At 43.1% G+C, this 16,230-nt stretch overlaps 1 protein-coding gene across 1 annotated transcript in view; it reads right to left on the bottom strand.

The window, feature by feature from the left end:
* Window positions 1–16,230, bottom strand: part of znhit6 (zinc finger HIT-type containing 6) — a 43,379-nt gene that overhangs the window by 26,759 nt on the left and 390 nt on the right. Inside the window, exons 2-5 of the mRNA XM_020499504.2 lie at window positions 16,039–16,104; window positions 10,445–10,551; window positions 10,183–10,268; window positions 8,322–8,425 (exon numbers count right to left, since the gene is read on the bottom strand). Coding sequence (XP_020355093.1) covers window positions 8,322–8,425; window positions 10,183–10,268; window positions 10,445–10,551; window positions 16,039–16,104 — 363 coding nt within the window. The remainder of the gene's footprint in view (window positions 1–8,321; window positions 8,426–10,182; window positions 10,269–10,444; window positions 10,552–16,038; window positions 16,105–16,230) is intronic.

Below are 16,230 nucleotides of genomic sequence, written 5' to 3'. Positions count from 1 at the left end.
CTTAATTTTAGCATGAGGACTTTCCGCAATTTGAAGTAGTCAACTGGGTGGGACTTTATGGGTTAAGGAAGTATCACATGATTTAATCTGGGTCATCAGGAGGGATCAGCCAATGAATTCAACTCAAAATAAAATTTGATTTGAAACATTCCATAATTGCAGGCGGCCGTAAATCGCAAACCTTTCCTTTATACCCATTCAGACAACACACTACAGGTGGCAGTATGCACCCTTTGTTTGTTTGCCAACTCAGAAGTAGTAAAATAATGGAGAATCCCTCTACCCAGGTCAAGTTGGGTTATATGAATTACCATGTCAGAGCATTTGTTCCAAGATTGATGCAGTCTGATCGCTGTCTGTAGAATAATCCATGGTGTGAAAGTTGTGGAGAAGACCATATTGAATGTGGTATCAGTATTGATTGTGTGAAATGTTGCAATTATGGTGGGAACCATGTTGCTACAAATTTGAAATGCCCAACGAGGGTGAAGGAGAATAAGGTGTCTAAGGTCAGGGTCAAACAGAACATATCACATGCAGCAGCTGTCTAGAGGATTGAGGGAGCGAATGGTTCTGAAGGGCCCGTGGTGGTGGATAAGCTTTCACTGCAAGGAGTTGCCTTATCAGCAGGATCCAGATATTCTACAGGGTAAGAAGGCAGACTTTGTAGTCTTCATGGCTATGGTGATTAACAGCACTGCCAAAGTTGAGAAAAAGTCCAGAAATTGTGGATGCAGTTTCTGGGATTGGAGGACTTCTCAGTGAAGGATTTACATAAAAGGCTGTCAAACCATACCAACATCTCATGCCCTAGGCGAGATATGGAACTTTGAAAGATGGAAGAAGTGAGAGTTAGTATGTCAACCAAAATAAAAACTATTTAAATTGTGAGGAGCAAGTTATTTCTTCCCCATAATATATATTTTTCTTTTTCATTTGAATCCAGAAGTGGAGGGCAATACAACTTTTTAGATGTAGTCTGCCATAAAACCTAGAAGAAAATGGACTAATTCAAAATGGAGATGGCCTCAATGGCACCATCAATGCTCTCACAGATGCCATAATGGGACAGATACAATGTCTATGGTCCTGAATCTCTGGGGTGCAAAACACAGAGAGATAGATGGGGATAGGTGGAGGGTTGAATAAATGAGAAGTGTGCAGAACTGGCAGAACATCCAATGAAAATGTGCTTATGAGTTTCCACTTGATGTGGGCAGAAGGGGAAGTTGGGGGGGAAAGCAGGCAGCAGTGGGGGTTGGTTGGGGAGAGTTTAGGGGATTCCCTATGCAGGTGCAGAGCTATTCCAGCCCCCACTAGGCTGCTGAGGAATTTATGAGTGTTTGCTTAGGCTTGGCAGAGACTGGGCTTGGTGGAAGGGGGGGGTGGTAAGTCAGAGGAGGAACACCAGGTGTTTGGGCATTGTTCTGCATTGACGGTGAAAGGAAACTATTTTATCTGATGGAAAAAGGGATGGGCCGGGCAATGCGAGCATGCACCTCAGGCTGTGTCAGGATTGCATACAGGAATATGTGGTATCATTCACTCACGGTCAGTCATAAAAGTGAAGGTGGCACAGAGAAACTCAACAAGCATTTTCCATACAGACAAAAATGGGCAGATGGTGGAATGATGACATGTCAAGTTGAGTAAGACGAGCTTGTGTTTACATATTGCCTGACTGCCCAGAGAGCACGGCATAGGTCTTCTGTCTCCCTGCTTGACTGTCTGTCGGCCTGTCTCCCTGCTTGACTGTCTGTCGGCCTGTCTCCCTGCTTGACTGTCTGTCGGCCTGTCTCCCTGCTTGACTGTCTGTCGGCCTGTCTCCGTCTGCAGTAATAAGTCAAGTTCATCAAGAGATGTCCAATTGAAACCCCATTCAACTTGCATTCCTGCTTACCTTCCAGCCATGGTGTCTATGCAAGATGAATACCTATGTAAGAATGCTGTTCATTGACTACAACTCAGCATTCAACACCATAGTACCCTCCAATCTTATCATTAAGGTTGAGGCCCTGGGTCTCAACCCAGCCCTGTGCAATTGGGTCCTGGACTTCTTGACGGGCCGCCCCCAGGTGGTGAAGGTAGAAAACAACATCTCCACTTTGCTGATCCTTAACACTGGGGCCACACAAGGGTGTGTTCTCAGCCCTCTCCTGTACTCCCTGTTCCCCCATGACTGCATGGCCATGCACACCAACGCAATCATCAAGTTTGCAGACAACACAACAGTAGTGGGCTTGATTACAATAAACAACGAGACAGCCTACAGGAAGGTGGTGAGGGCCCTCGGAGTGTGGTGTCAGGAAAACAACCTCTCACTCAACGTCGACAAAACAAAAAGGAGATGATCGTGGACTTCAGGAAACAGGAAAGGGAGCACCCCCTGTCCACATCGATGGGACAGCAGTGGAGAAGGTGGAAAGTTAAGTTCCTCAGCATACACATCACGGACAAACTGAAATGGTCCACCCACACAGGCAATGTCGATGTGGTTAGACTGTAAACTCTCCTTCCAGACTCACATTAAGCATCTCCAATCCAAAATTTAATCTAGAATTTGCTTCCTATTTCGCAACAAAGCATCCTTCACTCACACCGCCAAACATGCCCTCGTAAAACTGACCCCCCTACCGATCCTCGACTTCGGTGATGTCATCTATAACATAGCCTCCAACACTCTACTCAACAAACTGGATGCAGTCTATCACAGTGCCATCCGTTTTGTCACCAAAGCCCCATACACTACCCACCATTGCGACCTGTACACTCGTTGGTTGGCCCTCGCTTCATACTCGTCGCCAAACCCACTGGCTCCAGGTTATCTACAAGTCCCTGCTAGGTAAAGCCCCACCTTATCTCAGCTCACTGGTCACCATAGCAGCACCCACTCGTAGCACACGCTCCAGCAGGTATATCTCTCTCACTGGTCACCCCCAAAGCCAATTCCTCCTTTGGGCGTCTTTCCTTCCAGTTCTCTGCTGCCAATGACTGGAACGAACTGCAACGATCTCTGAAGCTGGAGACTCATAACTCCCTCACTAGCTTTAAGCACCAGCTGTCAGAGCAGCTCACAGATCACTGCACATAGCCCATTTATCTACCTACCTCATCCCCATACAGTATTTATTTTGCTCCTTACTACATTCATCTTCTGCACATCTACCATTCCAGTGTTTAATTGCTATATTGTAATTACTTCGCCACCATGGCCTATTTATTGCTTTAACTCCCTTATCTTACCTCATTTACACTCACTGTATATAGACTGTTTTCTTTTGTTCTACTGTATTATTGACTGTATGTTTTGTTTATTCCATGTGTAACTCTGTGTTGTTGTATGTGTCGAATTGCTACGCTTTATCTTGGCCAGGTCGCAGTTGCAAATGAGAACTTGTTCTCAACTAGCCTACCTGGTTAAATAAGGGTGAAATAAATCAATTTAAAAAATGTGAAGGCACAACAGCGCCTCTTCAACTTGGCTTGTCACCTAAAACCCGGACAAACTTTTACAGATACACAACTGATAGCATCCTGTTGGGCTATATCACTGCCTGGTACAGCAACTGCACCACCCAAAACCACAAGACTCTACAGAGGGTGGTGCAGTCTGCACAACGCATCACAGAGGGCAAATTACTTGCCCTCCAGGACACCTACAGCACCCGATGTCACAGGAAGGCCAAAAAGATAATCAAGGACAACAACCAACTGAGCCATTGCCTGTTCACCCTGCTACCATCCAGAAGGCAAGGTCAGTACAGGTGCATCAAAGCTGGGACTGAGAGACTGAAAAACAGCTTCTATCTCAAGGCCATCAGACTGTTAAACAGCCATCAATAACACAGAGACTGCTGCATACATACCGTCATTGACCACTTTAATAAATTGATCACTAGTCACTTTAATAATGTTTACATACATTTATATGTACATATTCTTATTCCATCCCTTTAGATGTGTGTATTAGGTAGATGTGGAATTGTTAGATTACTTGTTAGATATTACTGCACTGTCGGAACTAGAAGCACAAAGCATTTCAATACACTCGCATTAACATCTGCTAAACATGTGTATGTGACCAATACAATCCACCTGCCCAACACTAACACACAAAAAAAAGACTGATAACTTCTAGTTGGACTCGTTGTTGCTAAGGCCAAATCCGGGTTCCTACAAATCTCTCGTTGCTTTCAACAACCCAGTGGGGAATGGCTTGGAAGAAGGGGAATCAAACAGCAGATTTCTGAATTCTGCAGCAGAACAGCTTGTGATCAATGTGGTTTTGAAGCCTCTGGAAGTAATATTGTGTGCTCTACATTCATTATATATTTTTTTTTGCTTGTCTGGAGGACAAAATGTTGAACTCGAACAACCTAAAAACCTCAGAGCCCTGGAAATAACATGGTGTTTCAAATTGTGTGTGTGTAAATTACTAAAATGGTGTGTGAGCGAACGCACGCAGAGCCTAGTGCAGAAGTGGGCTCCTATCAATCGTAAGCAGGTCCTCGCTCATCAATCTCAAGTGGCCAGTCTTATCCTCTCCAGTCATATCACTGGGCAGCACTACGACAACACTTATCAAGAACAAACTTATGGCAACCACAGTTCCAAGGTCTCAATGTCTAAGTTATGTTGCCATGACAAACTTTATTATTAAAAAGGTTCTATATTTAGTACTGTATAACAAACAAGAGCCTAACAACTGACTTCCATAATATGAAAACATATGGAAGCCTTGAGGCGCTGACGCATAACAAATACCATATCTACCAACGCAGTGACCTCACACACTGTAATCATTTCTCAAATAAAGCACTGAGATGGAGGGTAAATGCAGATAGAAGAATATTATACAACTGATAGAAGTCAGCATCAGTATGTGTGCCCAAACAAACTGCCAACAAGGATTCCACAAACACAATACGTTGATCAAACACGTGGGTTGCAGTTAAACGAATGGCCTAATGGCTGGCTCGATAGCTGGTTATCAGGCACCTGTGAGCTGCTACACATGATGTGTATGGCTGCTATACCCCCTTGCATGAAATTGTTTAAGACTCTGGGGGAATGCGGTGGCAAAGGAATTATGGGGTACAAAATGCAGAAACACAGCCATCGCGGACAGAATATCATTGCATTGTCATTTCAGAAGGTGACTTCAGTTCCCACAAATAAAAAGGGAAACTAGACACAGCACCAATTCTGATCAATTTAATGTTATTTTAATGGACGACAAAAAAAAAGCGCTTTTCTTTTAAAACAAGAACGTTTCGAAGTGACCCCAAACTTTTGAATGTGTGTATGTAACACACACACACGGAGTCCCCAACCAGAACTCGTGCTCTGCCTAGAAGGCCAGTATCCTGGAGTCGTCTCTTCACCGTTGGCGTCGAGACTGGTGTTTTGCAGGTACAATTTAATGAAGCTGCCAGTTGAGGACTTGTGAGGCATCTGTTTCTCAAACTAGACACTAATGTGCTTGTCCTCTTGTTCAGTTGTGCACCGTGTCCTCCCAACTCCTTTCTATTCTGGTTAGAGACAGTTTCCGCTGTTCTGTGAAGGGAGTAGTACACAGCTTTGTGTGAGGTCTTCAGTTTCTTGGACATTTCTCGCATGGAATTGCCTTCATTTCTCAGAACAAGAATAGAATGACGAGTTTCAGGAGAAAGGTCTTTGTTTCCGGACATTTTGAGCCTGTAATCGAACCCACAAGTGCTGATGCTCCAGATATTCAACTAGACTAAAGGCGGAGAGTTTTATTACTTCTTTAAATCAGCTTTTCAGTTTTCAGCTGTGCTAACAATTTCAAAAGGGTTTTCTAATGATCAATTAGCCTTTTAAAATTATAAACTTGGATCTAGCTACAATAGTCATTGACAACACCACACTATTTCTGATCAATTTGATGTTACTTTAACGAACACATTTTTTTTTGCTTTTCTTTCAAAAACAAGGAAATGTCTAAGGGACCCCAAACTTTTGAACGGTTGTGTGTGTGTGAATTGCTTGTAAATAACAGTTGTCTTCCATCCAGAAAAGTAAAACAAAGGGGAAGAAAGACGATAAACACTAGTAGCCAAGCTGACTCTTCAGCGGAGAAAAGAATACATGACTTCAGAAGATAAGAGAACAAAACTTTAACAAGCTTCTTGAGAGAAGAGAACAAAACATTGCTAACAGGAGGCCACCAAACATTTCCAAACCACACTTCAATTCAAATTATTACATTAAAAAAATGAACTGATCTGTTCGCAAGCCAGTGAAGCCACCAATAAATCAGCTGACATTTGAACAAGAGTATAGGGTGAGTTCCAAACGGCACTATTCCCCAACTATTACATATGTGTACCACTGGTTGATTTGGTTTAAAAAGTATTCCAGGCCTGTCATTTCTAGTTCCAACACTTTTAGTGTACCCGTAACCTGTTTTGACATCAGTCACCAGGGAGAGGCAGGCAGGTGCACGCACACCAGTGCATGTGGCTGTGCACACACCTTAGCCCAGGATAAAAGCCTCTATAGCTGGCCGCTAATTATGATTCCCTCTCTCTGGCTGTGTGTGTGTGTGTGTGTAAGGACTGCCTCTCTCTGGCTGTGTATGTGTAATGATGGCCTCTCTCTGGCAGCATGTGTGTGTAGCATGAATATGTCGCTAACCATCTGCAGTCACACTGCTCCAACATCTGCTTATTATATAATGCACAGAGTAAATTCTAAAACCCATTTTCTCCTGCTGCTGTCGTTTAGTCGACACCCTTAGTGCCGGTCTCTGTTTAGTCGACACCCTTAGTGCCGGTCTCTGTTTAGTCGACACCCTTAGTGCCGGTCTCTGTTTAGTCGACACCCTTAGTGCCGGTCTCTGTTTAGTCGACACCCTTAGTGCCGGTCTCTGTTTAGTCGACACCCTTAGTGCCGGTCTCTGTTTAGTCGATTCCCTTAGTCTCAGTCTCTGTTTAGTCGATTCCCTTAGTCCCAGTTTCTGTTTAGTCGATACCCTTAGTTTATATCCTATCCCTAGAGAATCCTCATCTGTCTCTTCCTTGAAAACTCCCAAGATAGGAGAACTTTATGCACACTGACTGCATGATATTTAGGATGTAACCACTAACCATAACCATTTATTTATCAGTCATTTAATTTCTATGTATTTAACCCTAAATTATAAATGAACCCCCCCAGTGTTCCATCCAAATGTAAAACCAGATAATAGGCTATGTCTTCCTGGAAGAGAAAGGAGCCTGGCTACTCTGCTCCCCTTACATAAGGGGAGTCTTACCTTCTGGCAATAATGCACAAATTAGAACTACAAAACACCAGAGAGACAGACTGGCCTGAGGGGAATTATATTCAGAATGGAAAAGAGTGGACTGGCTAACATTAATTATGTTCAGCGACAGCTTTGATTGACATTAGAGGTTCTGTTTTTTTTTTGTTAACTTGTGGGTTAAATGTTTGTTTCCTTCCATGTGGGGTGGAGCGAGAGAGAGAGAGGAAATAGCAGAACGATATCCCTTCAGGAAAAGTTGTCAAATATGGAAAGATGGGACCACCTGCAGCACAGCAGGAAATCCAGGAAAATGGAAAAGGAACAAGAAATGGAGGGAATGGGGAACAAAGGAATACATTTCTGGGATTAGGGCTATGGCAGGTCTCACACTCATGAGTGGTGGGGTAGCAGGTTGCTATAGAAACACACCAAGTCCAGTGAAACATCACAAGTTGGAAATGATGCCCCCAGAGAGGCCAGGACATATGGACAGGGTTCGTTTAGCCTACATAGCCGGTCAGAAGGCCACAGGCAGCAATACATTACTCCACACCAGTGACTAATCAAATGTTGCTTCAAGTCTTTGTCCAACATGTCCAAAATTTGCCTGAGCTTACACACACACAATTAAGCCATAAGGCCTTCTCAAGACTAAACAGCACATGCCAGGTATACAGAGTTGAGTAGTGCCTTCATAAACATGCAGAGGACTGATGCCCCACAGATACAATAAGAGTTGTTTTTAATGTATGTGAGGAATTGTGAAAACTTAAGAGCGCCATCCTGTGGCAGAGAAACACTTCTGATCTCAACACGAGGATCCTCAACCACCTTACTGAACATAGAAGTTGTTTTTAAACTTTGCTATAAATAGAGTCGAGTGCTAGTATGGGTTTTGTATTTAAGTCAAAGAGCCACCTGAACGTTTAGAGGTCCTCTTAAAGAGGGGACGCAAACATTGCCTTTCTTCACTGAGCCAAAAACAACTGTTATAAAACACTAGTATGTTGTATCCTACAGAACATGGCCCTGATGTCTAAGAGGAACCTACTTCTTGAGACAGATGGTGGAGTTCTCTCTGCTCTTGGTGAATGTGTTGGGAAGGAACCTCAACGTGATGTTCAGCCTCCTCGCCTGGGCTGTCAGTCTCTTAGCCTGGAGAGAGGGGGAGAGCGAGCGAGAGAGCAAGGACATTACATAAACAAACATCTGCTCTTAACTACCTGGTTAAGCAACTGGTTAATTGACAACAAAAAATCTACAAAAATAGGAAGGACACTAGAAATGGCTGTTCTTGGCTCAGAACCTAATCACCCAAGAACTCATTCTCCTCACCTTGATTTTAAAGTATACCCCTTTACTTATTAATACTTGGATAGCACCATAATGACTAGAGGTCGACCGATTATGATTTTTCAACGCCGATACCGATTATTGGAGGACCAAAAAATGCTTATACCGATTAATCAGCCGATTTTATTTATAATAATGACAATTACAACAATACTGAATGAACACTTATTTTAACTTAATATAATACATCAATAAATCCATTTAGCTTCAAATAAATAATCGAACATGTTCAATTTGGTTTAAATAATGTAAAAACAAAGTTTGAGAAGAAAGCAAAAGTGCATTATGTGCCATGTAAAAAAGCTAACGTTTAATGTTCCTTGCTCAGAACATATGATAGCTGGTGGTTCCTTTTAACACGAGTCTTCAATATTCCCAGGTAAGAAGTTTTAGGTTGTAGTTATTATAGGACTTATAGGACTATTTCTCTCTATATTATTTGTATTTCATATACCTTTGACTATTGGATGTTCTTATAGGTTCTTATAGGCACTTTAGTATTGCCAGTATAGCTTCGGTCCATCTCCTCGCGCACCCTGCTAACTAGCTAGACATTTCACATCGGTTACACTAGCCAAATCTCGGGAGTTGATAGGCTTGAAGTCATAAACAGCACAATGCTTGAAGCACAGCGAAGACTTGCTGGCAAATGCACGAAAGTGCAGTTTGAATGAATGCTTACGAGCCTGCTGCTGCCTACCACTGCTCAGAGTGCTCTATCAAATCATAGACTTAAATATAACACACAGAAATACGAGCCTTAGGTCATTAATATGGTCAAATCCGGAAACTATAGTTTCGAAAACAAAGAGACTTTATCGAACAAGGTGGGACGCTAGCGTCTCTTTGTATGATATTAGACCATTACATGTAGAAGGTTCTGGAAGGCCACAGCCCAGATAGACATTCACATTCCTTGCCAGACATTCACATTACTTGCCAGACAGACTTCCCCCCCCTATTTCGCTAAGAAGTATCATTCTTATTTTATTGATAGATTTGTGACCACTGAACCAGACCGAAGCAAAAACACATTACCTCAAGCCATTATAAAATGCTGCATGTAATAGTCTTAAATGAATCCAGGTAAGGACTGGGCTGGCAGACTGAGTCGCTCCCTGAAAGTGCCATTTTCAATGAATGTCTGTGGTTATGGGTTCCAAGCTCTGCTCAAACCACAGTTACCTGAAGAGCCATGGAGGCACAGAGAGAAAACCCCAAACCACACAATTTAAATCATATAAAGAATTCATTTCCAAAAAAGATTTTGTGAGGCAAGTTAGAAATGCTCTAGTGTGCTCCAAGAAACACAAAGATATTATGAAAATAGAAATCAATATTGCGGATTAGACAAGCATAACACTCTCCAAGTCTTTCTGGTGTGAGCCCGATAGAAGGAATCATCATCCTACTCCGTCACCCCGCCTGTCCGTCACCCCGCCTGTCCCACTGTCAAACTTGTGGTTGATGTGAGTTTCTCCCTCACCATGTAGAGTTGTCTGATATAAATATATCACAAATCAATCAATTAAATGAGAGTTGGTGGATGAATGACTTACTCTAAAGTTAACAGGAGGGCCGCGGACCAGGGAATCTCTGTTGGCGCTGTCTGCCAGCCTCCCCGTGTCCTCAAGGAACCTGTAGTCTAGCAGGGCCACAAAGGACACCACAGTTACACACAATTCAATGAATCTTTGTTTAGCCAGGATAGTCCATTCACTCAGCAACAATCATTGCTTTCCAGGGAGTCATGCCATCCACAAACCTTTGACCATTACACACGCATGCATGCGCACACACACAGCAGAGGGAGTGTCTCACCGCTGAGTAGGTTCATCTCATCCATCTTGGACAGGGCCACAAAGGCAGTCTTATCTCGAACTCCACTGCATCCTGACTCCTCTTTGTGCTTCTTCACACAGGGCAAGCTAGGTTAAAAATCCAAAAAATAAAAGAGGACATTTTTTAAATAACATTTTATCAAAGTTTGCTCTTCTGGTACAGTCAGCACTAGAACTATAGTGAGAAAAGAAGCCGTGTAGAGGTTTTGGTTCATCCATGAACACAACATACTGACACAGTATCAGCTGTATGTCTAAGGACAAAGCATCCATTTAGGCACATTGTAGAATACAAACTCTGCAATTTTCTTAATATAGTGGCTACTTAGAACTAACAGCAGGTCTGGAAAAATGCAGAGCAGAACCCCGTCTTTCACTATGGGTAGAGTTGCATCATGGTAGCAGAAGACTGGGGATGGAAGGATGGAGAACAGAAGACTGGGGATAGAAGGCAGAATGATGTAGCGGCGTAAATCAGACTGGAGATGTCTCACTGCATGCTGGGAAATGTCTGTGTGCCACTGAAGGAAGACCCTTCTCTTCCTCTCCTCTGACAGATTGAAATCCTCTGCGTCTACGTCGGTTTCACCCGAGACTCACTGTGTGCGAAGTGATTGGGTAAGGGAACTATAAACGAGTTAGGCCTATAACTGGTTGACACCAGCTAGTTTATATTATTACTAGCTCCAAGGCCTATAACTGGTTGACACCAGCTAGTTTATATTATTACTAGCTCCAAGGCCTATAACTGGTTGACACCAGCTAGTTTATATTATTACTAGCTCCAAGGCCTATAACTGGTTGACACCAGCTAGTTTATATTATTACTAGCTCCAAGGCCTATAACTGGTTGACACCAGCTAGTTTATATTATTACTAGCTCCAAGGCCTATAACTGGTTGACACCAGCTAGTTTATATTATTACTAGCTCCAAGGCCTATAACTGGTTGACACCAGCTAGTTTATATTATTACTAGCTCCAAGGCCTATAACTGGTTGACACCAGCTAGTTTATATTATTACTAGCTCCAAGGCCTATAACTGGTTGACACCAGCTAGTTTATATTATTACTAGCTCCAAGGCCTATAACTGGTTGACACCAGCTAGTTTATATTATTACTAGCTCCAAGGCCTATAACTGGTTGACACCAGCTAGTTTATATTATTACTAGCTCCAAGGCCTATAACTGGTTGACACCAGCTAGTTTATATTATTACTAGCTCCAAGGCCTATAACTGGTTGACACCAGCTAGTTTATATTATTACTAGCTCCAAGGCCTATAACTGGTTGACACCAGCTAGTTTATATTATTACTAGCTCCAAGGCCTATAACTGGTTGACACCAGCTAGTTTATATTATTACTAGCTCCAAGGCCTATAACTGGTTGACACCAGCTAGTTTATATTATTACTAGCTCCAAGGCCTATAACTGGTTGACACCAGCTAGTTTATATTATTACTAGCTCCAAGGCCTATAACTGGTTGACACCAGCTAGTTTATATTATTACTAGCTCCAAGGCCTATAACTGGTTGACACCAGCTAGTTTATATTATTACTAGCTCCAAGGCCTATAACTGGTTGACACCAGCTAGTTTATATTATTACTAGCTCCAAGGCCTATAACTGGTTGACACCAGCTAGTTTATATTATTACTAAGGTCCAAGGTATTATTTGACCTAAGCTAATCCAAACTATACCTCCGGTAATCAGGGCAGTACATACACCAGTGCAGTAATGTTTTGAAAACCCTCTTCTGGATTGATGACTTTCATTCCCTACATAGAATAGATACTAACCAACACGTGTGAAAGGTGTTTTGCAGTCAGTCACATTCTTCAAGGCTTAAAACATTCATTAATTTCAACCAACCCAAATGTGCCCTTTCATCCATCCCATCCATGGTATTTATTTGTTAGGGAACACATACAAAACACACAAGTATGTGGACACCCGTTCAAATTAGTGGGTTTGGCTTTTTCAGCCACATACATTGCTGAGAGGTGTATAAAAATCGAGCACCCAGCCATGCAATCTCTATAGACAAACACTGGCAGTAGAGTGGCCTTACTGAAGAGCTCAGTGACTTTCAACGTTGCACCGTAATAGGATGCCACCTTCCCAACAAGTCAGTTTGTCAAATTTCTGCCCTGCTAGAGCTGCAGGAAGTCCTACTAAACTCAGCAAAAAAACAAAAGCCCCTTTTTCAGGGCCCTGTCTTTTAAAGTCGTAAAAATCCAAATAACGTCACAGATATTCATTGTAAAGGGTTTAACACTGTTTCCCATGCTTGTTCAATGAACCATAAACAATGAACATGCACCTGTGGAACGGACGTTAAGACACTAACAGCTTACAGACGGTAGGCAATTAAGGTCACAGTTATGAAAACTTAGGACACTAAAGAGGCCTTTCTACTGACTCTGAAAAACACCAAAAGAAAGATGCCCAGGGTCCCTGCTCATCTGCGTGAACGTGCCTTAGGCATGCTGCAAGGAAGCATGAGTACTGCAGATGTGGCCAGGGCAATAAATTGCAATTCCCACATACACATCCTTATCAAAAAGAGTAACAGAGTAATAACCATATTGAACGAACATGCTTTAAGACAGCGCTACAGGGAGGACAGCTGATTGTCCTCGCAGTGGCAGACCACGTGTAACACCTGCACAGGATTGGTACATCCGAATATGACACCTACAGGACAGGTACAAGATGGAAACAACTGCCAGAGTTACAGGAAAGCACAATCCCATCATCAGTGCTCAGACTGCCCACAATAGGCTGAGAGAGGCTTGGCTTGTAGGCCTGTTGTAAGGCAGGTCCTCACCAGACATCACCGGCAACAACGTCACCTATCGGCACAAACCCACCGTCGCTGGACCAGACAGGACTGGCAAAAAGTTATCTTCACTGACAAGTCACGGTTTTGTCTCACCAGGGGTTATGGTCGGATTCACATTTATCGTCAAAGGAATGAGCGTTACACCGAGGCCTGTACTCTGGAGTGGGATTGATTTGGAGGTGGAGGGTCCGTCATGGTCTGGGGCGGTGTGTCACAGCATCAGACTGCGCTTGTTGTCATTGCAGGTAATCTCAACGCTGTGCGTTACAGGGAAGACATCCTCCTCCCTCATGTGTTACCCTTCTTGCAGGCTCATTCTGACATGACCCTCTAGCATGACAATGCCACCAGCCATACTGCTCGTTCTGTGCTTGATTTCCTGCAAGACAGGAATGTTGGTGTTCTTCCATGGCCAGCGAAAAGCCCGGATCTCAATCCCATTGAGCACGTCTGGGACCTGTTGGATCGGAGGGTGAGGGCTAGGGCCATTCCCCCCAGAAAAGTCCGGGAACTTGCAGGTGCCTTGGTGGAAGGGGGTAACATATCACAGCAAGTACTTGCAAATCTGGTGCAGTCCATATGGAGATGCACTGCAGTACTTAATGCAGCTGCTTGCCACACCAGATACTGACTGTTAATTTTGATTGTGACCCCCCCCTTTGTTCAGGGACACATTATTACATTTCTGTGGAACTTGTTCAGTTTGTCTCAGTTGTTGAATCTTAAGGTCATACAAATATTTACACGTTAAGTTTTCTGAAAATAAACGCAGTTGACAGTGAGAGGATGTTTCTTTTTTTGATGGGTTTATTATGAAGTGGAAACTTCTAGGAGCAATAACGTCTCAGCCGCAAAGTGTAATGACACGCATGCTCACAGAATGGGCCGGCCGAGTGCTGAAGCGCGTAAAAATTGTCTATCCTTGTTTGCAACACTCACTACTAAGTTCCAAACTGCCTCTGGAAGCAATGTCAGCACAATAACTATTTGTCAGGAGCTTCATGAAATTGGTTTCCATGGCCGAGCAGCCGCACACAAGGCTAAGATCACCATGTGCAATGCCAAGCGTTGAGTGGTGTAAAGCTTGTGGCCATTAGACTCTGGAGCAGTGGAAACACGTTCTCTGGAGTGATGAATCACAGTTCACCTTCTGGCAGTACGACAGACGAATCTGGGTTTGGCAGATGCCAGGAGAATGCTACCTGCCCGAATGTATAGTGCTAACTAAAGTTTGGTGGAGGAGGAATAATGTTCTGCGGCTGTTTTTCCGTGGTTCGGGCTAGGCCCCTTAGTTCCGCTGAAGGGAAATCTTAATGCTATAGCATACAATGACATTCTAGACAATTCTGCGCTTCCAACTTTGTGCCAACAGTTTGAGGAAGGCCCTTCCCTTTTCAGCGGGATAATGCCCCTTTGCACAAAGCAATGTCCATACAGAAATCTAGTGGAAAGCCTTCCCAGAAGAGTGGAGGCTGTTATAAGCAGCATATTGGGGGACCAACTCCATATTAGTGCCCATGATCTTGGAATGAGATGTTCAATGAGGTTGTGTCCACATATGTAGTGTAGCTAATTTGAATCTGTAGTCCCATTTTCATCCGTGGTAGACTGCAGACTCTTAAATGAAAACGTCCATAATAATGTCAAGGGATCTTGGTGTGGTTCTCTCTAGGGCCTTGTTTCTTTTAATGAACAGTTGGGATGTGATCCAAACACAGACATTCACAAATCACAATCCATTTCAGACACTTGCTGACAGAGGTACTTGGCAGGGGTCTTTCAGACCATCTCCACAAACTATTTGGGGAATGTCAATGGCTGCCCACAACAATGGGGAGCCATTTGAGAAATGTGCAAATTACCTCTAAATCTTATTGAGATGTGAGAAGGAGCAATTTTGATGGTGCCATTCAGGCTGAGATTGAAAGCTGAAAGGTATTTCTAAGTAGGCTTCACTTGCTTTCTGGGACTTGGATTTTATAGCTTCATACCACAGCTGAGATGAATCACCTGAACATGTCCATCTTTCAAAAACACTGATACAATTGTCTTACTTGCTCATACCTACACAGACAGCGCTCAAGAATAGCCTACCTTCACATTTTTGTTACATAGCCTAGGCCTAATCAAAGGATTTTCAGCTTTACTGTCATCTTGGCTGTAGAAGGGTTACCCAATCAATTTCTGACCTTGGAGGAGGTGCAGTCTAGCCCACCACCAAATCTTAAAACATGTTTTTTAAACACTGACCTTGTTATAAAAACCTGAAGATAAATTGCTTCCATCTTGATATTAAAATAAGTAGAGGTTCTTAAACACCTGGGGAGATAGTTTGAGCCCCAAATTGCACCATTTCCCTTATATAGTAGACTACCTTTGAGCAGGGCTGATTGGCAGTACTTTTGACCAGAGGCTGAGTAGTGCAATAGACCTATAGGGGAAAATGTGCCAATTGGGGGACACACAGCCATAGTCTTATAAACAGCTTGAGTTTTAAGGAGACGAGAAGAAAGGACACGAGGAATATAGAATTGAGAGCTTTGTTAGGGTTGCTTCAATTTAAAAACAGCCAATAATATTCCATCACATATGATATGGTAAGGGCTATAGTGTATAACACAGAACCTCACAGCTTCCCATTGTCTTTCCTATCAGTGCACGTGAATTAAAGGGAGAGCAAGTCACTTTATACTATTGAGATGCACAAGATGTCTCTCCTCTTACCTGCACGAGTGTTTGAGGCAGCCGGGACATCTATAATTCGCCACTTCAGAGCCACACACACCACAACTGTAGGAAATAAATGATAAATCATGTTCAACAAACACTCGACATCGCCAGACTCAAAGGGGCGTGGACATCACAGCACGTGGTAACCCATGTGCTTTCCTGATAGCTTGTTATTTGAGCTACAAA

The sequence above is a fragment of the Oncorhynchus kisutch genome, linkage group LG13 (genome assembly GCF_002021735.2).
Source record: "Oncorhynchus kisutch isolate 150728-3 linkage group LG13, Okis_V2, whole genome shotgun sequence".
NCBI lineage: Eukaryota > Metazoa > Chordata > Actinopteri > Salmoniformes > Salmonidae > Oncorhynchus > Oncorhynchus kisutch.
Note: the sequence above shows the minus strand (reverse complement) of the source record. Positions and strands in the feature narration are given on the sequence as shown.